Below are 24285 nucleotides of genomic sequence, written 5' to 3'. Positions count from 1 at the left end.
AGAAACCATCAACTTTGAGCCTTTGACCTTTGAGTTTGAGCTACCTTTCATACACTCATCCTTTGCCATTAATTTTGAACAAGTGGTGCTAGGGCTTTCCTATTTTGCAATTGTATTTCTTGTGAGAAGACTCTACTTTGGGTACCATTATATTCAAATTGCATTTAAGAAAAGTTTAATTTTCGCTGTGTTGCCATACGGGGACATAGCTGTTTCACAAACACATCTTTTTGTCCCCCGCTTGAAAAGTGGGGGATATTAATTTGGGTTTGTCCGTCCGTCCGTCCGTCTTTCTGTCTGTCTGTAACGCTTTCGTTTCCACACGATATCTCGAGAACCCTTTGAGCTTTTGCAATGAAATTTAGCATAGCAACTCCCTATGGACTAAAGAAGACCCCTATTGATTTTGAGGTCAAAAGGTCAAAGGTCAAGGTCATAAATATGAAAATTCTGTCTGTTAAAACACTTTCGTTTCCACACGATATCTCTAGAACCATTTGAGCTATTGCAATGAAATTTTATATAAGAACTCCCTGTGGCCTATTGAAGACCTCTATTGATTTTGAGGTCAAAAGGTCAAAGTTCAAGGTCGTAAATTTATACATTCTGTTTGTGTGTAATACTATCATTTCTGGGCGATATTTCAAGAAGATTTTGAGCTTATGCAATGTAATTTTATACCAAAACTCCGTAGGACGTCTCTCACCCCTCTCAAAGTGCCCCGCCCCGTTTGTTTTATTAGTATTTATAGTATTACAATACATGTCGCTATTTTTAGCGCACGGGCATGAGGAGAGTTATTGCGTATGAAACAGGTTCTCGGTGGACTTTATGATCTTATTACATCTATTAGAACTGTATAATAAAGGCTAAATAAATCAAACACCATGGATTGTGTAAAATTTTGAGAATACCGAACATGAAAACATGAATATATACATGTATGCGACTTTAGTTCTGCATATACTTCACATTGCGTAAAGCGATTCCGTGGTCCAGTGGTCATGTCTCTCGCTTCAAGTGTAAGAGGTCCCGGGATCGAATCTCGGTCGATCCTTTCTTTTTTTTTAAAACTTTTTTTTTACTGAATGATAGTATTCAGCATGTGAAATGAAAAATTTATGAGGTTATAAAATCATTATTACAGTGTGATAAATATTCCATATAAAAAGAATCTTCTATACACATAATAAAGAATAAGCAATCAAATCTTTATACGCATATTGACATACATGTATTTTATTTGCTTCAGTAAACATGTATACATTTCATAATTCTACAAATTTCATTATTTACATCGTAAGTCAGGGGGATCCGACACCCCCTCCCCCTCCAGGAACTGCGCATGGTTTACTTTTTCCCTAAGCGGGGGACACAAATTCTCTGAATTAGCTTGTTATATATAAGAGGAGATGCGGATAACAGATGGATACCCCAAAGCGTAACAGACGGACGGACGGACATCCCGATCACTATATACACTACCATCCTGCTTTTCAAGCGGAGGATTGATTGATTGATTGTATACTGTTTAATGTCCCTCTCCAGAATATTTCACTGATATGGAGACGTCACCATTGCCGGAGAAGGGCTGCAAATTTAGGCCTATGCTAGCCACTTACGGTCTTTGAGCAGGGAGGGATCTTTATCGTGCCACACCTGCTGTGACACGGGGCCTCGGTTTATACGGTCTCATCCGAAGGACCGCCCCATTTAGTCGCCTTTTACGACAAGCAAGGGGGTACTGAGGACCTATTCTAACCCGGATCCCCCCGGGGCTGAAGCGGAGGATATAATAAAATATGATACGGTTGATTTTTTCTGTCAGTACGATGAAAAACAATGTTTACGTAACCCTTTAGGCTCGATAAATCTTTACTCCTTTAGATTCTGAATCATTGCATTGACCTTAAAATATAGCTATAATCGTATGTTATAAGATCAACATATCATCAATTTATTCTAAATCAGCTCAGATGAGCATTTTGGCCAATATGCTTCTTTATCTATTTTTTTTTTTTTGCCCCCTAAAATTTTCAGCTTTAATCCACAGGGAGTCATTTTTCTACGGGGGTAATTTTTCTTCACGTGGGTTCTGCAAATTTGTAGGGTGGTGCCACTTTTTCTACGGGCAAAAGGGTCATTATACGATGGGGGTCATTATTCGTCTTTACACCGGATTCCTAAATTTCATTAAAAAAAAAAAATCCTTATATAAAAAAAATGCATACCGCTTTCCAGAAAATGTTCTATCAATCTTTTTTATTATATCTCATTCGACTTTACACCCCATCATTCTCCACGATAAATCTAAGTCCAGGCTTTTCTATATCATTGACAGCTGCTTTCTCACTAAATATATGGAACTCGTAAATTTACTTATACCTTGTCTTTGGTCATTTTCAAAATTATTTTGAACACAAGTTCTCTGAAGTTGACATTTAAAGATACTTGAGATTCAAATCATGACTCCCGAGGGTAAAATGGGTCCACAACGGACGATCAAAGTTTTACAAAGGAATATATAGGAAATACCTTTAAAAATCCTCTGACGAAGAACAACAAAGTCATGATTGGTCATATTTATATGGAAGCATCCTTAGGTAGTGTAGATTCAAGTTTGTTCAAATCATGACCCCCAGGAGAAGAATCAGGCTACAATGGATGATCAAAGTTATAGATTGGAATATATATATGAAAAATCTTTAAAAATCTTCACCTCAAGAACAATAAAGCCATGATTGATCACATTTACATGGAAGCATCCTCAGAAGTGTAGATTTAAGTTTGTTCAAATCATGGGGTTTCGGGGGATACATAGTCTGAAAATAAATTAATGCTTTGAAATCTGCTCTTTGGTATTAATCAACCATTATGATGAAATAAATTTATAAAATTTCCTAAATTTTGAAACATGTGGCCCCAGGGTCAGTATAGTTCCTGAGGGGTGGGGTGCACAACTGGTTATAAAGACAAAAGTTAAAATGCACGACAGGTGTTGTCACGATAAAGATCCCTCACTGTTCAATGGCCTTGGGTGCAGAGTAAAGGTTAAAGGTCAAAGTTGAAGCCTATTACCGGTACCTGGTGACGTCTCTACATGACTGAAGAATTCTCGAATGTGAAGTAAAACAAATAACAATCAATCAATCAATCAATCCACCTCAGTTTTTAACTGAAGCACAGTGTATGTTTATTATGTTAGACAAAATTAATTGATAAATGCATTTATATTACAAGTAACAATGTTCATATATCTTGTGCATAACAAGTTACTGACTTCGAAGAAAAAACTCAACTGCTACTATAAAATATTTAACAAACGCATGATATTCAAATAGATTCTAAAATATGTAAAACATTGTACATAAACTTTGACTATCACGATCTGGACACACTTCCAAATTCTTTTTCTTTAAACGTGATGGAGTTTCGAACTTTATTAAATATTCTCGTCAAGATGATTCCATGAACAGATTGGTCATATCTATGGCAAGCTGATGGTCTGTTTGGGTCTTTGCAGTATAAGAACCTTCCAGCATCCGGGAAATCCATGCAGCCATATTGTAGTGCACACGACACTACTGGACGCAGTAACATTTTCAGTGCGAATTTAGTTCGCTTGATAAGAAACCACCCAGGCTGGACTTCCGGATAGTTGAACATGCAAGGTTCTTCTTTTAGGAAGTCAAATAAACCTCGATGTGTTCGAACAGTGATTGAACCGTCTCCCTCGAGAATTTGAATCCCTATACGCCTTGCTCGTTCAAATAATTGATTAAATTTTTCATTGAAACGGATAGAAGAGTCCACCCACATGATAAAATCATATTCCTGTAACATCATTTGAAGACTAATGGGCTTCCAGGTATATCCTTGCAAACGTTTTACATGGGAAGGGAATTTCTCAAAAGGGAATGTTCTAACATCACATTTACATTTCTTCTGTAGATCAGCTCTGTGGGCTTTTGATAACCCTAAATCAAATACTATGAACTTTATCTCTGGATATTTTTTTCGCGGGTGGATATTGATAGAGTGGAGTAGTCCATCAAATTCGCCAAAATGGTTATCTGAGATCCCTGATACAATCACAGGTATGGAGCTGTTTTGTTTTCGATTTATCAAAGTATTTATACCCTCATCATCAAGTTGAAGACGATGTAAAAGTTCAGTTGGCACAGTAAACTTGTAATTCTTCACAACATTCATATTTTCTTCCATCGAGGTTGGGAAGGTTCTGTTGAATTTTTTACATGCTTCTAGTGGTCGCGCACTCTGTTGTACTTGTGTGTTGAATCCTTCTAAGGAAGGCACATGCATATCTCTTTTCATATTAGACAATTCTGTTTGAAACTGAACTTCTGATCTCCAATTCCAAATTTTCAAACTTTGAGTTAAAACACTTAGAGCAAATACACATAAAAAGGTCTTCCATATGAGTTGCATTGGGATGTTTTCCATCTCTGAAAGAAGCATAAAGCATGGTTAAAAATTAAATTTATTAATTTGTCTATAACTCGATCAAATCATATAAAGATTCAATCCGATTAAAAAATTACAAGTACCACGGTTTGGTACTTGCAATTTTTTATCGGATTGAATCTATATATGATTTGATCCAGTTATAGACATTCATTTCTTAATTGTAGGGTGCATCAAATACATTTATTATACAGTACAGCTACTGATTTTTTCCAAACGTGCATTAGTTCAGGAATTGCATTCTTCATTAATTACGCTCTTTCAAATGACACCAAAGTCAATGACTTGTGACCTTAACTGTGACCTATATGCTACATGTACAAATAGCTTATTCGAACTTTCACCATAACTTTTTAACCATGAGAGATAGAGACTTCATATTTGGGGTATGCATACTACACCAGTTAAGTTCTTTCAAATGACACCAAGGTCTAGTGACCTTGACTGTGACCTATATGCTAAAAATAGCATTTTCGAACTTTGTTGCCGCCGGGCGCATAGTTTTTCACAAACACATCTTTTTCATTAAAGCAGTTCATCGGATAATTTTTATCACGTTGGACGTATTTATTTTATATTGATTAATTTCATGCTCAGAACCCTTTTTATTTGTATAACACCACATTTTTTTAACTGAACTGTATTAGAAATGTAAGCTGAAAACAGATCAAAAGTATAACTTCTTGAAAGTAGCAATTCCTGACGTTATAAATTCAGGTAAAATTTTTTCCCACCCTCAGCTAAAAAAAAACACACCAGGATGGCAACGTGTTTAGGGGGGGGGGGCACCTTAACAAATATATCTGGGTTTGGTCAGAAAAAACTAGCGACTATTTCAGTATCCAAAGTTACTGTACTATTTATTCAAGTTAAAAATACCAGTCTGCTTGACGACTACGGGCCATGCATGCCCCTGGACCCTTCAGACTCATAATCAACTGACTTGTACATAATCTCTCACTGTCCATTAATTCCATAGAGCTACTTCGTTAAATTGAATGAAAAGTTCTGTAATTTCACAACTACCATCAAATGAAGGGATTTTCTTATTTCCTTCGTTTATTAGCAGACCCACTAATCAGACCCACTAATACCCCATCTTCTATCTGACCTTTGACCCCTAGATAGACTAGTATCTGAATAAAAATCACTCTCAGATTGTAAATGTCTAAGCACTCTCAGAATTTAAATTTTTAAATCTCTCTTTCTCAGCTTTCGTTCTGTTTATCTCATCCTTTTACCTAGAACATTCAGCAGTAAGATTTTCTACCTGTCTGCGTAATTCTCTCTAATTAAAACCTCTCTCTTGCTCAATATCAAAACGAACGCTTCTGTTAGAGCGTGCTGGAGTAGATGTTATAAGACCATAAGACCATATCTTAAATCCTCCGAAAACATTTCTAATTCAATTCTAATTAAACTATTTAAGAAATAAAGTAGTTGAAAAAAATCAAAGTTTGAAATCCACAAGTGAAAAAAAAATCACAACATACCTCACTCTAAGCCCAAGAAAAAGTGAATTCATTTTACCCAACAATAGGCAAGATGGAAAAACAGGTTTTACTAGACAATAGATTTCAGCCAAGTCCGAATCACTGAATAGGACTCACATTGTGTACCACGTGTCTATACAAGGCACTACCCACGACAATGAAAATCCTGTCAGGGTTCACCAAAATAATGTAGCAGGTCAGAGGCCTATTCAACTGTTCAACAGAGCTAACGTTCGCGAGCGCTCGCAAAAAATCCTTAGTTATACTCTCAATAGATATGTTCGCAAGCACTCGCTCTGTTAAAAAACCTCAGGTGGGGCTCGTTTCTCAAAAAGTCGTAGATTTTGGGCCTAAGTTCGTCCGACTAAGTAACTTAATCAAAATTTAGACGGGCCTAAATCACGTTTCAGAAAACGCCGCCATCTTGAATTTTTCTAGGTCTGCCACATCCACTTGTATTTTCGTCTAAAACTCCATCAAATAAATTCCCTTCAACCATCTTCTTTCTGTGGCCAGTCTTTCGAGGTCTAAACTTACGGACACTGCAGCAGAAGGGCGCATCACACTTGCAAATATTAAAAATCCCTCGTCAAACTCGATCTACTGCTTCAACAATCCGAGAAATCGCCAAAGGGGGGCCGGAAGTTTACATACGACTTGAAATTCTTAAGGAAAGCCCTTTTTTGATTGGTGAATATATTTGTACGATTTATTTTTAAAAATAACCGGCGAAAGTTAACTACTTGTTCCAAAAACAATAAGTCAGACAATAATACAACGTAATATACATGTAAGAACATTCATTTTATTTTTCTCCAAAATAATTTCGATATGTACAGCTTGCGATTATATTTATCGGCCTGATATCATGCTTGCTGATCAATGAACATTTTTGAGACAAAATATTGAGTCGGGTATAAGTCCCTACTTACATGCACTAGATATAATTAATAACACAGTCATTATTGATGCCCTGATTGAGCGCTATCCGTGGAGAAGATTGACTTTGTTTATTTAAAGTATGTACGCACGTGTGTGTGTGTGTGTGTGTGTGTGTGTGTGTGTGTGTGTGTGTGTGTGTGCGGGGAGGGGGGGGGGTCCACACTAAAATTATTCCGGGGAGTGTTGAAATCTGCAATTCTATGTTTTGCAATAAAGTAGTGGCATGGCGAAATTTTTATTTTGTTTTGGTGACGTGACAGATTATACATATACATATTGCATAAGCTAATTGCATTCATTACATATTCTTTTATCAGGTGCATGTATCCCCTCCCCTTTTTCAATTAAGCATATGCCAGGTATATATGTATATACACATGTATATATAACTGGGTGGTTTGCAGTCTATTGTTTTTGGAAAACCATTCAATAAACTCTAGATGATTTATTGTTGATTTTTTTTTCAAGCACCCCCTCTTTTATTCAAGATTGTTTCGAATGCAACGATCTGTATAGATTAATACAGTATATTTTACAGGTATATTCATAAGAAGTGTTTAATTTTTCCCATTTTGCATTTTTTTTTCATTTCAATAATCGAATTATTTATTAAAATTTCAAAGTGATTAAAACACGCCGCTTTAGATCCACCACAAAACTGACAAATACGGAATTCCCATTAGCATATTGATGTAAACTTCCGGCCCCCCTTTGGCGATTTCTCGGATTGTTGAAGCAGTAGATCGAGTTTGACGAGGGATTTTTAATATTTGCAAGTGTGATGCGCCCTTCTGGCTGCAGTGTCCGTAAGTTTAGACCTCGAAAGACTGGCCACAGAAAGAAGATGGTTGAAGGGAATTTATTTGATGGAGTTTTAGACGAAAATACAAGTGGATGTGGCAGACCTAGAAAAATTCAAGATGGCGGCGTTGGGGACCTTGGTTTATTATAAGGTAAGGGTATATTTTTTTTTATTAAAAGAAAAATAAGTAACGTCAGGTGCCTGTGATACAATCGTACATTTAAACTCTAACAATATACATAGCATACGTACTTGCGAAGAATATCCCAGTTGAAAAGCGGGAGGGTATACAGTGATCGGGATGTCCTTCCGTTCGCCTGTTGCGTTTTGGGATAGCCATCTTTTATCTGCAACTTCTCTTTTACCACTCATTAAAATTAATGAAACTTAAACTGAATCTTTGGTATATAGTGCGATATTATGCACCTCTTATTTTACTTTTTCATCAGACACATTTCGAAATCCCAGTGCAGAACATGGACTTTGTCATTATGACCATATTGGAGGCGGGGTAGTATTCATTGAGCTCATTGCTCGCATGCACAGTTCCCCTTCTTTTTATTTAGATGCAGGATTTTATCTAGATTTAAGGATATTAAAAGGTCACAATTTTCATACAGATTTTTAGTTTTTTTTTAATTATAAGCAAAACTCCTTCCGTTTACACTAAAACATCTAATCTATACATATATGTAATATAAAGTATTCATCAGTCCATATCACAAGAACCTGACGTTATACTCATTTTTCTTTTAATTAAAAAAATATACTCCTACCTAATAATAAACTAAGGTAACCATCGGACGCCATCTTGGATTTTTCGAGGTCGGTCACATCCAATTGTATTTTCGTCTGAAACTCCGTTAGATAAATTGCCTGCAAACAGATTCTTTCTGCTTTCAGTCTTTCGAGGTCTAAACTTACGGTTGGTGCACCAAAAGTGTGCACCACCCTTGCAAATATTAAAAATCCTTCGTCAAACTCTATCTACTGCTTATCGAGTTTGAGCGTGACCATTTTTACCATTTATCCATTTATTGCTCAAAGAGCAATTACCGGCTTATGCGATCCTGTTCAAGGCAGGATGTTGACCCCTAGTCGCCATTTTAAAGTTACGTGCAAAAATATAGTTCTTACTCTCAACCGCTTTTGAGATAATACGAACGCTAAATAAAGCAACAAAAATAAAACGAAGTTTTATCTATATAAAATAAACATTGGTAGTAATGACTTTGAAAACTTCATAAGTCAAAGAACTACACATACGAGGTAAAGCAGGAGAGGGAACCAGACTGGCATGTTTGTTTACATTCAGCCGCGGTACCAGATTAATTCTGATTCTGACAAAATCGGACCGTGGTATTAGGATTGAAAAAAACTCACTGTCAGTGTCTTATCGTTTATATTGATAGTTTTAAAATAATTTTTTCATCAGAATATAACATGTATAAACGTAATTCATGTAAGAAATCCATTCTACCCTGTAAATGAGCCCGGCTCTCTGTACTTCTGAGTACTTTGATTTTTAACATGCTGGGGTTCACTTATATAATCTTAAATTGTGAATCAATACAGAAGTTTTTTTTTCTCCAAACCCCTTTGTTGTTTAATCGATCTTTGAATGAATGTGTTTTCCCCTCAGAATGGAAACTAGCTAACATACTTCCTCTTTTTAAAAAGGAAAACCCTTCTGTAATCTCAAACTATAGACCAATTTAGTTGCTGAGCTATGTAGGGAAAATCATGGAACGAGTGGTTTTTAAGTACAGAAATTTTATTTTCATCGCAATAATCTCTTTTACAAATATCAGACTGGTTTCCTACCTGGTCACTCAACTGTATATCAGTTAATTGAAACATATAATATTATTAAATCTATAGATGATGAACAATTTTGTTGTATGGTATTTTGTGACCTATCAAAAGCATTTGATCATGTCTGACATAAAGGTCTTTTGTTTAAACTTAAAACATATGGGATAAATAGAAAATTGTATAAATGGATAGAAAGCTATAATTAGAATGTAGATATCAAAGAATTTTGTACCGTAATTTGCTATCGTTACCTGAATCTTTGTATGCTGGTGTTCCCCAAGGCTCAATTTTAGGGCCACTTCTGTTTTAAATTTATGTGAATGATGTTGCTGACAATATGATTACTTTATGTAGACTATTTGCATATGACAATTCTTTGCAGCATTCATCTCAAAATATGAAAATTATTGAAAGAAATCTTAGCAGAGATCTTAATGAACTAGAACTTTGATAAAAGAAATGGTTAATGAAATTCAACCCCTCTAAAACTAAAGATATAATCTTCAGCACAAAGAGAAGTATTGAATATCCAAAGCTTCTCTACCAACAATGCCATTTGGACTTTCTCAATGAGCACAAACATCTTAGAGTACTATTTTCACATGACGCTAGTTGGTCATTACATATTGAAAATTTACTGGCTAGCAGTGCTTATAAAAAATTGGCACATGCCCCATTTTCTTTATTAGCATGACTTTACAACATAATATGGACCATTTTTGAGCTAGTGTTTATATCGTTTTGAAAAAATCACTTTAAAATTGTATATTTAGAAATAGGAGTAAAATATCGGTATGAAATGAAACGATGATCTAGTACTCGGTACGGTATGTATAACGAGTACCGGTGTTTAATTCTAAATTTTTACATTTGCAAATATTTTTCTTAGATGAACATATTGAGGAGAAAATAAGATCAATTTTGATGAACTTATTAGGGGGGGGGGGGGGGGGCAGAGGTCATAGCGTGACCGAATCACATATTTTGTCCACATATTCCTGCACCTGGTTAACTATAAAGTTAAAAGCGATGAAAAAGATAAAATAATTTAAACATGCGGACATTTTTCATTTTTTCATTTTTCAGATGTTCAATGGATCTTTCTCCGGTGTGAAACATGTTTTGAATACTACAATTTGCCTAAAATCGCACTTACCTTTTCAACCCGAAATTCCTTCGAAGATAAACTAAAACAGGCGATAACGGGGCTTTTGACTTCAAATACATAAAAAAACTCATAAAATAGTTAAATTATTCTCAGTAGAATTTATTGTTCTCTCATTGTAAACAGAAACTGTCTTCCTCAGTGGCGTAGCATCGTTTTTGAAAGTGGGGGGGCCAGGCAGAGAAATTTTTTTTTTACTTACCTGGAAAAAGTTTACAAGCAAAAAAAAAAAAAAAAAAAAATTGGTTCCCAAATTCGAAAATCCTATTTCGTGGGGGGGGGGGGGGGGGGGGGGGGGGGGGGGGGGGGGGGGGGGGGTAGGTAAACTTTTTTCTCAGTGTCAACTACTTTTAGTACCAATTCTTATGCTACATTTTCGCTACATGTCTAAAAGTGGAGGGGCCAACCAGGCTTTCAATTAACATTTCCTATAGTGTAAGTAACGTTGTGAAAAAAAGTGGGGGGGGGCAGGCCCCCCCGGATACTACGCCCCTGTTCCTGAAGATGACTGCTGACCATTATTGTAAATATTCAAATGTTGGAGCGAGGCGAACATTCAAAACTAAACATTTTCTAGGTCATTGCGCGTCACAACATAGGTGTCAGAGAATAGTTTCGAATAAAGTACCGGTAAAAATATAGAAAAAAAACCCAGAGAAACCTGAGGTTTGAATGCATATTATAGGTATTTTGTAGCTAGAATATTTTCTGGGTGCATTTGGAGGAAATTGGTGGCCTTGTGTATTTTATTGAAATATGACACTTTAGTGTCACAACTACCGTATATGGGATATGGACTAGAAATACGAAACTAAGCTCAAAACTCACTCTACCGGTATTTCACCAGAAAAGCGGGGGTGGGTTCATAAGATGAATTGTAGCTTGAAAACGAGGTGGTTGAGACATTATCTCTTGCTGTTCATTGGTATGTACAAATGTTATTCTGCAATTTGTGTGGCAGCTTAGGTCATGAGCACGGGGCTGGAAGCAGTTGCGCCTGCGGAGAAATAATGATAAAAGGCTTGATTTACATGAAAGTTTGAGATTGTCCCTGTGCCATCTTTAGGGCTCATTGTGTCAATATACACTTCGTTTGTTCAAAGGGGAATAACTTTTGAACGAGGCCGATTTATCCAGTGAAATTTTCAGAGAGTTATCTTTCGCAAGTTAGTGACGTAGTTTATCGATTTCCGTCGTCTGCATTCTTGTAAAATCGTAAACAAACATATCATTCACCATGGGCCGAAAATCTAAAGAATTGACGAGCGATGTACGAAAATTGATTGTTGAAATGAAGTTAGAAGGTAAAAAGACGTGTGAAATTGAAAATTTATTAGGAATATCGGAATCTACAATCAGATCAATCTGGAACAAGTATTTATACACGGGGGAGATAAACAAAGCGATTTCAAGATGTCGCAGCGGGATCGGAACTGGCTTGTTCGTCATACAAAAATGAACAGGGAACATGTTTTAAGTGACATTACAAATGATTTAAACAGAAGTAGGGATGCAAATCCACGGACAGTGCAAAGATTTTTACATGAACATGATGTGAAGAGATGAGTGGTAAGAAAAAAGATGGCTGTGTCACAGGTCAACAGAAAAAAGCGTATGTCTTGGTGTCTCGAGAAGAGAAAACTTACTTTTAATGATTATTGGAACTGTGTAATCTTCTCCGATGAAAGTCAGATCGTTCTGGGTGAAAACCACAGAGTATACATTTGGAGTCAACATCAACAGAAGCGTTCCTTCCCCAATCCATGTGTCCTCCGCGACAGAGAAGGATGTCTATTATGGTGTGGGGTTGCATTACATATTACGGAGTAGGAACCCTTTGCCTTGTCAACGGTAACATAAATGCAGAAAAATATATTGCAATTCTAGAAAACAATTTATGGCCTGTAATTGCTCGGCATTTTAGCAACAAACCGTACCGCTTTCAAGATGATAATGCCCCCGTACATTGAGCCCATATTACGAGGGACTACAAACTGGAAAATAACATTCCAACTATTGTGTGGCAGGTGTAACGACGAAAAGTGACCCCCGTAGAATATTGACCGGGGGTCATTTTTCTACGAAGAAATTTGACCCCCAGGTCAATATTCAACGTAGAAAAATAACCCACTTTTCTGTAGAAATTATGGCCTTGGGGTCGTTTTTCTCCGTGTGCGTTGTAGAAAAATGACCCCGTAGAATAATGACCCCTTGTCATTTTTTAATGCAAAATCATTCTTTTTGGTAGGAATACTAGTATTCTTGCTAGGGGACATATACCGGTATTATCAAGCAGTCTTATGCTTTGAAGTGTTATATGTAATTTCTGAAAGCTTTTAAGCTTAAATAACGAAATCAGAGCTATGCAATACCTTATATGAATAATACAAACCGTTTTATCCCCATTAAAGAAAAACAATATCAATTAAAATGTTCTCAGGCTATTAGAGCAAAGATACGCGCATTCTTTGAATCTTTTATTACATTTAATGCAGTAAATTTCCACAGTTGTCATTTTAATCTTTGAAAAGGTCATTTTCTCGCTGGTGTCAGAAAAGAAGTTTTAAAAGTTTCCACGATTAATTAATTATAAATGTCTTTGATTTTACTCTGAATAAATAATTTGCAAAACTCAGAATAAAGTTTTATTTTTCAAAAGTTTCACATTTTTGATCCCTACTTTTAAAACTGGCGCGAAATTAGCGCTAGCTTAGAAAAATAGATCTTATAAAAATATTTGGTTTTCTATGATTGAAGTTTCAAACTTCTCATAAAAGAATAGGGATGGTTTAATTTGTAAAGATAAGTCCGAAATTAAATTGCCTCTGACCTTTGATGCAAAGGTAACAAAAAGTGGTTAGCTAAAAGCATGCAAAATGTCTTTTGTCGTTTGCTAGTGTCAACAAAACTTGAACAAAATGGGGACTGTAGCATAAAACATTAAATGAAAAAAGAAGTTCTCGTTTTTCAAAAAATTGGCACATGTATCGTTTTCCCCGTTCTACATGTATATCTAAATGTGATGATTTTTGGAGTTTTTTACGGTATGTGGTAGGACTTTAGATATCAAAGTAATGGCATGATAGACTAAGAGTTCATTTGTATTTGCAAAGTTAGTGTCTATAAAATCTCAGAAGAAAGGGGATGTTACAGCAACCATTTGTCAGGTGTTTGTGAGCGAAAAAGTGTTGAAAGGAAAGTTTTTTTTCAAATTTATAGATATCTCTGAAGGTTGATCTATTATTAACTAAGGTGTAAATTTTTGCCAGTTTTGGAGGATTTTTTTTTGATATCATTATAAGAACGTTCCCAGTGTGAATGGTATTTCCCGTATATACAGGAAAAAGTATAGTACCTTATATAAGGTAGTTAAAAAAGTACATGTATGTATTTTAAAGCATAATGCATACAGATTTATATGTAAGTTTAAAGGTAAGAGCTAAGGGAATTGAATTTATACAGTAAAATGACGTTGCTTTTCTTGCTTCTATGATGTTTTTTTGATGTGTAAAAAATTTCAAAGTTTATGGTAATCAGAAACATATCATGCCATTTTCGGAGCAGAACCTCTGAATGATAAAAAACACCGTAATTTCTCAATGAAGAAGGATATGGAGATCACGAACAGTATTCATTCTCAAAGTCCATAAAACAATACAAAATAAGAACAGAGCAAACACGGACTTCCAAAACATGAGAGGTGGGATCAGGTGACATGGAGAAGTGAGCATCCCCTGCTGACCGTCCACACCCGCCGTGTACTTTTTGTCTTGATCGGGAAAGAGAAAATCCGTCGTAAATTCAGTGTATAAATAATGGACTAATAATTAGTATGAAAAACCTCAGTCAGCATTTGACTCAATGATAAATTGTATAAAGTTTGCTGACAATGTCATTGTATCGACCAAAGAACTTACTAAATGAAGACTTTAAATGATACCGCTGATATTCTTGTTTCATCAACTTGCTTGTCAATAATTTACCTCGTTTTAGAAATTGTACATACGTAGACCATGTTCTTGCGTATCGAATCAACTGAGATAATTACATAAACTCAGTATGCAGGTGATATATTGCTTCATATAAGTATTAAAGGGAAGTTGACGATAGAAATGTTAAAGTCATCACGTTTATCATATAGCTTGGTTGTTAGATTACCATTAACGTCTTTCAATTAAAATATCCAAGTATGAAACAAATGTGTCAGAATATGTGGCATCTTTTATCTCAAGCTCAACAGGATATATCGTTATATATATCATATATATAAGTAGGTATGGAAATTACCATTGGTAATTGACAATACGTCGTCGATATATCTAAATGCTGAGTTGAAGGCCATTGCAAGTGTTTTCTTCTTTTCACGCTTAAGATTTTGGACAAATTCTACTTCATATGAATACAAAAATAGGTCTGCTTATAACGGATTGCAATTGGTACCCACGGGAATTCCAATGAATTGTTGCAAGACCTTGTCTCCAAAAAAAAAAAACACATAGATATTGTCAATCAGAAACTCAAGCATCTTTTTGATGTCAACTTCAGAGTACTTGTGTGTACAATGAGAATGTGTTGAAACAAATAAAATATAATTTTGCAAATGACCAATGACCAGGTAAGTAAATTTACAAATTCCCTTTTTATTGAAAAAAAGCTGTCAATGATATAAAAAAAAACCTGGTCTCTAATTTAACGTGGGGAATGGTTGTGTATAAACTTGAAAAGTCAAAAGTTTTTAAGCTGTTGATTTTGGAAAAATCTTGTGATTTCAAATTGTCCAAAAGTTCTTTTTTAGTATCCACATCTGATTCACACCACTTCTAGAATATATTGTTGCACAGTACTCTTGATGTTTTCCATTGGAATTCTGCAAGCCAAAAGTAAATCCATACTTGATACATTGATTGTGATGCTACTATTATGATATGCAATCAAATATATGTTGGAAAGGATAAAAGTACATGTACATAAAAAAAATTCCCCCTAATTACATTTGAAAGTATGAAAAAATATCAGGAGACACAGATATACGTTTTTATAGTATAAAAAAAAGTAGGGAGTCAAATTTCTACGGGGTCATTTTTCAACGTGTGTGGAGTCGTAGAATTAATGGTCTGGAATGTTTTTCTACAGTTGAAAAATGACCATTCTTGTCGTAGAATATTGACCCAGGGTCATTTTTCAACGTAGAAAAATGACCCCCTGGTCAATATTCTACGGGGGTCACTTTTCGTCGTTCCACCGGCACAGTCCCCGGACATCAATATTATTGAAAACTTGTGGCTTCGGATGAAACGAACTCTACAAAATCGGCAACAAAACGTAACGACCCCGAGGAGCTCTTCGCCGTCGTTTCGGACATATGGACTTCCTTTGATCAGAACTACATAAGAACTCTGTATGATTCCATACCACGCCGTTTACTAGCTGTCATTAAATCTAAGGGACACCTCACAAAATATTAGGTAAGTTAAAATGATATTTAATTATATATTTTAGATGTTTGTTCCTTGAAGCGCGTCCTTGTTTACGGCCGCCATTTTGAAAAATCGCGAATACTTTTGTCACAGCGCTGTAGTTGGTAAGTGATCAAATCTACCGAAAGGCCCTTCGGACTTCACAGGATTTGACCACGTGACCAACTAAATTCATTTTACAAAGAACTTTTTAACGTAGTTGTTTATTTCTTAATTGAGTAGCCAGGATAACCCTGAGTAGCTTTACATTTTACCTGAAGAGATAGAACAGCTATAATGATATTATTATAGGTCAGCATAACATGAAATACCAGGAAAAATGAATAACACAATCAAAATCTTAACAATTTATTTATATGGAAATGTAAATACAAACTGACAAATTTCAGCTCGTGGCTATAATGATAGTTTACAGTCTGTATTTTGCGCGTGGTTATTGTAAGCACTTTAATGATTTTAAACAAATTCTGATTCATTAAAATACAAAGAGAAATTGGTTATAACTGGGCGCAATTTGTACCCATGAGAATTTCATTAGCTCGTTAGAAGACCTGGTCTCCAAAAACCACATTTATATTGTCTACCAGAAACTTGAGCGTTTTTTAAAATGTTTTTTTTAAATATTAACCCCAGAGTAATTGTGTGTATAATAGGATTGTTTTTATTGAAAAAGCAGATGTCAACAATATCAGAAAGCCAGGACTTTAATTTTATCGTGGGGAATACTTGTATATAAAGTTGAAAAATAGTCAGTTTTTGTTGTTGTTCATTTTGATAACACTAACCATGAATCAAAAGATATTACTTAGAAAATAAAGAATAACAATGATTTAATTCTGCTTAAGGATTTTTCGCGGTCATTATTTTATCATTGGTCTTTCAGTGTGTTTTGGTGCCTCTCATTAAATATCCAGTATTTAGAGGTAAAATAAATAGAGGAGATTCAATGGTGTGTGGTTGAATATGGAATTTATTTTACGAGTGGGACAAGATTTTCATGAATAAAAATATGAAAAAAAATCTGTCTCACGAGTGAAACAAATTCCATATTCAAGAACAGGAACAGATTTTTCTTTCTTTGATTTTTCCCTTGCCTCTGTATATCGTAATACAGTCGGTGGCTACATGATGTCATAGTTGAGCCGTTGAGACGTCATGACTTAGTTACCTTTTAGCAGGTCAAGAAGTTTTTTTTTTTAAAAAAAACACTCTTCGTTATGGGAAGGAAAATCGAGAGTTTTAGTGCTTCTGATATTTGTCACATTGTGAAAGGTTATCATTTTGATATCTTTTATCACATGGCAATCATTTTATTCAATGAATAAATTACAGTATTTCAATGTTTAATGTAATAAAGACTGAGAAATAAAAATATGTAATGAGGATATGTAAATGATAATCTATATCAGGTTAACTCCTACAAATGTCTGACATTTATGTATATGAAGGATTCTGTCGACAAATTCCCTGTATTCTCGTTACTGTAGCTGTTTCTATTTTGTTGAATGGTTATCGTTCGTTTGAGTATAGAGCAGCCAGGAGGTTCCCTGTCACCTGTTGACAGATCCCCAGAATCTACCAAGATATGTCTCTGATCTCTTTGGGTATAAGCTGGCCCTGATCATTGTGAACTAGGGTCTGTAGATCATCTAGAGCTATTTGTACTCTCACTGTGTCTGCATGTCTGTAGCAAAAGATCTGTAGCATGTATAGAAGTATAAAGGGTGGGATAAATAAACACTTGTAAATTTTCTGTAGAGAAGACTGTTGTTCTAGCATCAACTCACTGATGTAACTGATTTTATTGTAAAGTCCAATATCCATTGCTACAGCCTGTCTCATCTTTTTAGACCAGGACCCACTCCCTACTGCCTCACTATACAAATCTCTATCTACATTTGTCCTATACATCACATATGGCTTTCATGTATCTAAGAGTCTTGTAATAATACATGGCTATGTACAGTATGTCAGTAATACAACCAAACTTGGCTGCTAATTTCAGCATGTGACAGGAGATAATGTCAGCTTTGTACCTCAGTCTGTTGTTAAGTGTATAAATATTGCTTTGTGACATGTGTAATATAAAAGCACTTTGCTGTAGGACAGAAGCACTAAGTTTCTGTAGCAGAAGGACTTGATACTGTGTCAGGAGGGGTGAACCTATCATCTGTTCTATTGTATGTAGACATCTCATACTTCGTTGTAGCTTTAATGTGATTATTGTGTCTTGCGAGTGTATTTCATCAAATAGGCTTACATCAAACATAGTTTCAGAAATCAGAGTTTCGTCATCCGTAGAGATGGAAAGCCTGGTGTTATTGAGGACATATATTGAATTAGAACAGCAGTCCTGTTACCCTGTCAAGAATACCAGGAGTCTCATAAAAATTCATCATTCCAAAGTTCTTCGTTCGATTAAATGACTTTGTCAGCAAAAATAATCTATCAATAAGTCAAATGCTGACTATATCAACTGACTCTTGTAATTCCGTGCTTATTGATGTGTGCGGAATAAACAAATTGAACCCGTAAAACTTAATCATTAACAATAATAGAGATCGAGCTCTGTTTACAAACATAGATATTTGACCAGATGTTATACAGAATGTCGTTGTCGTTGAATTCTCAGAATATTCACAAAAGTTCAAGTCATTTCAATGAAGTTGTTTTTAAATAAAAATACCCCTTTAAGACCATAATCGTTATAAGTGAAAGTTTGGCACTTTGAAGGATATGGAGATAACGAACATTATTAAATATCAAAGTCCAAAAAACAATACAAAATAGGAGCAGGGCAAAGACGGACGTCCAAAACATCAGAAGTTGGATCAGGTGACATGGTGGAGTGAGCATTCCCTGCTAACTCGTCGCACCCGACGTGTGCTCCCTGTCATGATCGGGAAATAACAGAAAAATCCGTCGACAATTCAGTGTATAAAAAATGGTATGACAATTTGACGTATAAAAACGACAGTCACTATTTAAGTTCACTAAATGAGACAGCTGGCATTCTTGTTTCATCAACTTGTTTATCAATAACTTATCTTGTTTTAGAAATTGTTCATACGTGGAGCATGCTCTTGCATATCGAATCAACTGAAAGATAGAAAACCCATATGCAGGTGATAAGGGTATATTGCTGCACAATTAAGGGACGTTGACGATTGAGAAGTTTGTAATCACAATTATCCTAAAAGCTATGATCGACATTAAATAGACTGTAAATACTGTTCTTTTGGAGAAAAATACATACTAAAATTAAATACTGTGAAAGATGTCACAGGCATTTGTAATTTGTTGTTTACTAGAAAATAAGTATAATAAAGTTTAATATGTGGTAAGTTTAGAAGACTGGCGCTTCAAGGATCAGGAAAACGGGTAGCATCTCTTAGGCATTTATATGGACAACAAAGGTTCTTTTTTAAATCAGAAGTTTTGGCCAGGGAATCCACCTGGCAATTGTATTCATCGCTAGTACAAGAAAGGAAAAGCAACACAAATTTCCTTGCAGTGCAGTTTTAGGAAAGCTACAATTCCGCGTTTATTTAAAAAATGAATTGTTTGAAATTGAGAGCATGAAAGTAATAGAATACAAACATACAGATTTTTTCCAACACAAAATACATCGAATAAAATGTTTTATGTGTCCTTCCGATCGTCATTAAATTATTATTTTTTTTCGAAACATAAAATTCCTGTAAAATCCATTGTGACCAACAATGTATTTGTCATTTACATTCAGCTGATTTGTCAATTAAAGCCATGTTGGTACATGTACCTCATTTACTAATCTGACGCCAATAAATATATTTCATTCTCATGCAGGAACGTTTGTAAAAAAAAAATTAATACATGACTACAGAAAATAATGTCATAAGGATACTAATATTAAAGACTGAATGAATTTAAGAGAGATTGAAGTATATTTCTACAAATATTCTAGGGTGTCGTGATGTGAAACGTAACATAACATTTCTGTGTACCGTGTTTTCACGTTTTAGCCACATTTCCTTGAATAAAATTTAACCTATATCGCTGTAGTCTCGCTAAATTCCAACAGAGCTTCTTGGAACTCGGTGTGAAAATAAAGACATCAATCAGCCAAACTTGTCCATGAAATTTATTAGGACCCTACACTCTAAACCAAACTTTGCAACATTCTATTCCCTTGGAAATATAAGCATTCATAAATGTATATTGAAATATAGCAAAGAGTGTTTCGGCAGTTATTATAACGGGTACTTGCCCTAAAACACTTTAATCAAAGTCAAAAATATAGTTTCTAAGACAAGATATAGTCTCTATATCTGATGACAAATGTGCATTTTACTGTCACAGGAACCTAATATAAGGGAGATATAAGCCTGGCCAGAAAATTCCCTCTACAAACCCCTGCACTTTATAACATTCAGGATGATTTGTAATGTCATGATAGAGCGACGCAAAAACGTAATGTCCCGTGGCATATATCAAGTAACAAAACTTGACAAAATAAAAAGTATACAACAAAAAATGCATACGTTGCATTAGAATGGGAATAAACATCGGTACTTCTGAAAGAATCAGATTAGAGGCTCCGCCAGGGAGAGAGATCTTCCAGCCTTACAACGAGGAGGGATTCAGGGTTTGCTTCCATAGCAACAACTACTGGTCAAAATTGTGATACTTTTTACTTTTTTCAATAGTTATATATGTTGGAAGAGTTTGTTTTTGAATGCTGAGTTAGTTCTGAAAAAAAAAAACTATTTTCTATGAATGCGACTTTAATTAATTTTGCATACAGGTTTTTTTTTTGTATTTTGATAACAAGAATATTTATCAAATCTTTATCGTTTTATATGACTCTTCTTTCTAACATAAGAAGAATTCGCGTTTTAGTGGAGGGGAGGGCTCCGATGTCATTTTACTTACTTAACTGTGTTCATAAAATAACTCCTCAAAGCCCAAAGGTTACATTTGTCTTCTTTAATTTTACAACTTTTTCCTCCAAATAAAAAATAACAACAAAACACAATATTACTACGAAACATACATCAAAATAATTATTTGTTTGTTGTTTTTCTTGATAGCTTTAAAAGTTCAAATCTGTTTCATTTTGCATTGATTACCTCTTTTTACAAGAAAATCATGATAAAGATTATAAACACTATCAGGTAAGCTATAACGAACACCTAACCTTTATTTTACTAATTTATTTATTTCGTCGACAGATTTCGTGTATTCGCATTTCTGTAGCCATGCGTATCATACTGACTGTTGATACTGATTCTTGTCTGAGAGATTGTTGATATGAGTATTGAGCAGCCTGGAGGTTCCCTGTCATCTATTGACAGATCCCCAGAACCTGCCAAGATATGTTTCTGAGACGTAAAGGTATAATATGTCCCTGATCAAAGTAAACTAGTGTCTGTAGATCATCTAGAGCTGTTTTTGCTCTCATTGTGTCTACATGTCTGTAGCACAAGACTTCTAGCATGTATAACAGTACAAAGGATGGGACAAATAATAAAGGTATATCGTTCTGTAGAGCAGACTGTTGTTCTGGTATCAATTCACAGATGTAAAGGATTCTATTGTCAAGTATGATAATCCGGGCTACAGCATGTCTCATATTTGTAGACCAGGACTGTCCCCCTACAGCTTCACTATACATGTCTGTATCTGTGTTTGACCGATGTATCATATATGGCTGTTTTAACTTGACCTTGATCAAATCTATAATAGACAATACTTCCATGTATCTAAGTGTATTGTAATAATTAGGGATGTCAACGAGTACCCGGTTAACCGGGTACTCGATCGAACGTCCGAGTATCGAATACTAAAATCGGTACTCGGTTACTCGGATGTATATTTTTAAATATTTCTAAGCTTATTTATTAATGCATTAAAATATCGGTTTTAAACGTAAAATGTTCATTGCATTTGTACATACAGTAATTAGTGTTTCCTGAGCCTCTAAATGACCGTTATCGCCTGTGGCAGCGTTTATACAGTAATTACCATGACCAAGCACCTGCTACCTACCTGGCTTTTCTCACCTTCGATTGTCTTCTACCCTTACGTTTAGTTTGCTCTAATAATTTGTTTTCATCGAACATCGTTTAAGGTCTATTATATATGTTGAAATAAATTAGATAATTTTGTCAATTCTCCAGAAGCCGTAAATTCTCGGGGAAAGAGACAGACGATATTGCACGTGCGACTGTTGATGTGGATGCGTTTGATAACGTGCCAAATAATGTAAATGGTTGAATGCAGAGGTTTTAAAAATCTTATGTCCATCATCATTGCACCAAACTACAACATGCCGTCTTGTAATTTTAATGAAATCAATGATCGAAAAGTGTACGAAGATCGTAAATCCGCTCTGTTAGAAATTGATCAAGTTAATACTGTACATGTAGCTCTGACGACTTATCACTTGGACGTCAAACGCATTAATAGAGTTACATTACCATTAGGGAACAGATAATTTTATTAAACAAAACCACTGTGAGCCATTTATGATTTTATTTCTCGTATTTATCTGATAAATAAATTGTACTTAAAAAAATGTGATTAAATTTCGTCGGGCACAAAGTTGTCATAATTTAAGGTAAACTTCCCATCAGACCAATTGGTTTTATTTCAATGTTTGACAGTTATCAATTAACTTGTTCATATTTATTTAGACTTTTACCGAGTACCCGGGTACTCGATCAGAAAAACGTCCGAGTAACCGAGTATTAAAAATGAACCGATTTGACATCCCTAGTAATAATACATGGCTATGTACAGCTTGTCAGAAATAAAACCAAACTTGGCTGCTGATTTCAGCATGTGATAGGACATTCTGTCAGCTCTATACCTCAGTTTCTTTTTATGTGTGAAAGTTTCCACGTGTAATATAAAAGCAGTGTTCTGGAGGACATCAGCTGTAGCTTTGTGTAGCTTAATGACTTGATACTTTGTCAGGAGGGATGAACTTATCATCTGTTCTATTGTATGTAGATATCTAATACAGCCTTGTATATTCAATTTGTATGATGTACCAAGGCGTTGTATTTCATTATATAGACTTACGTCAAAATCAATCTCAGAAATCAGAGTATGATCATCTGTACTGATGGAGAGTCTGGGGTTATGCAGTACATTTATAATACAAGACCTAATGGAGGGACTGTGTAGCAGGAATGCTAAACCCTTCTCATACAATCCATACAGTCTCATGAATAGTTGATGTTGTTTGTCGCCATGAATTTTGCTCAGAAACATTTTGTTATCTGGAATAAAAAAGATAGGACAGATCCCCTCATACACCCATTTGAGGATGAGTTTAAAACAGACCCAGAAACATTCCAGTAGAGTTTTTGGACACCAGTGAGGTATTGTATTTTGTAGAATCACCCAGAAAACTGTGTGATAAGAACACAATAATTTATCATCACCACTTAGTCCAATGTTAATTATTTCTGTTAAAAACATTTTAAGTAAACCGTAAGTTGAAAATTGACAGTGGTCCATTGCATACACTAGTTTCTGTTCTGTCAGAGAGAAAGAAATTCTCCATTCATGGTCTTCATTTCTTCCTAGCTTTTGTCCGATTGCTACAAAGTGACACCCATGTTTTACTATATCATCAACAACAAAAGGCTGGGGCCACGAGTGACATCTGTCTATCCATGAGGAGGCAGATGGAGGCCAAAAGTCACTAATAAAACAGTCGGCATAATCATATTCTATTTCAGCAAATGTTCCACTGGTACAGGGTCCATGTGGAGTTAAGTGTGATGGTGATTGAGAACACATGATCTGTCTGTATTTAGAACTATATATATAATGTGTGTTATTAATTATAACACAGTGTTTGTCTGTGTGTGTTGTAGTACTGAGACTGAGATAAGTCCCAGATCATACGGTGATTATTTGGCAAGTCCATAAAGTCCACGTCAGATCCTTTCAGTCTGAATCCTTCTCAGTAACTTCCACTTATCATCATACTGTTCTCATAACTTCTTCTCATTTGATTTTCCACCATATCAATGATGTCCATAACGTTTCTTCTCATGGCCACCAGTTGTGAGGTCCCCAATTTACGACACAGTCCCACAAACACTGACT

General features: G+C 35.2%; 2 protein-coding genes across 2 annotated transcripts; both read right to left on the bottom strand.

Moving 5' to 3' along the window:
- Nucleotides 1–3231: 3231 nt before the first annotated feature.
- LOC134234607 (uncharacterized) lies at nt 3232–6026 on the bottom strand. Its single transcript, XM_062716685.1, has 2 exons — nt 5979–6026; nt 3232–4466 (listed from the first exon to the last, which is right to left on the bottom strand). Exon 2 carries the CDS (start codon nt 4462–4464, stop codon nt 3382–3384), a length of 1083 nt encoding a protein of 360 aa, XP_062572669.1. The 5' UTR covers nt 4465–4466; nt 5979–6026; the 3' UTR covers nt 3232–3381.
- Nucleotides 6027–22935: 16909 nt separating this feature from the next.
- LOC134234590 (uncharacterized) lies at nt 22936–23973 on the bottom strand. The gene has a single exon (XM_062716666.1). The coding sequence runs from the start codon at nt 23971–23973 to the stop codon at nt 22936–22938; it is 1038 nt and encodes a 345-aa protein (XP_062572650.1).
- Between the last annotated feature and the right edge of the window lie 312 nt (nt 23974–24285).

The sequence above is a fragment of the Saccostrea cucullata genome, unplaced genomic scaffold (assembly GCF_032062105.1).
Source record: "Saccostrea cucullata isolate Sc308-1 unplaced genomic scaffold, CSIRO_AGI_Scuc_v1 ctg571, whole genome shotgun sequence".
Classification (NCBI taxonomy): Eukaryota; Metazoa; Mollusca; class Bivalvia; order Ostreida; family Ostreidae; genus Saccostrea; species Saccostrea cuccullata.
This window is presented reverse-complemented; position numbering and strand designations above follow the sequence as displayed.

Coding starts and splice junctions, on each gene's coding strand:
- LOC134234607 (XM_062716685.1), bottom strand. CDS start 4,464: ATGGAAAACATCCCAATGCAACTCATATGGAAGACCTTTTTATGTGTA.
- LOC134234590 (XM_062716666.1), bottom strand. CDS start 23,973: ATGTGTTCTCAATCACCATCACACTTAACTCCACATGGACCCTGTACC.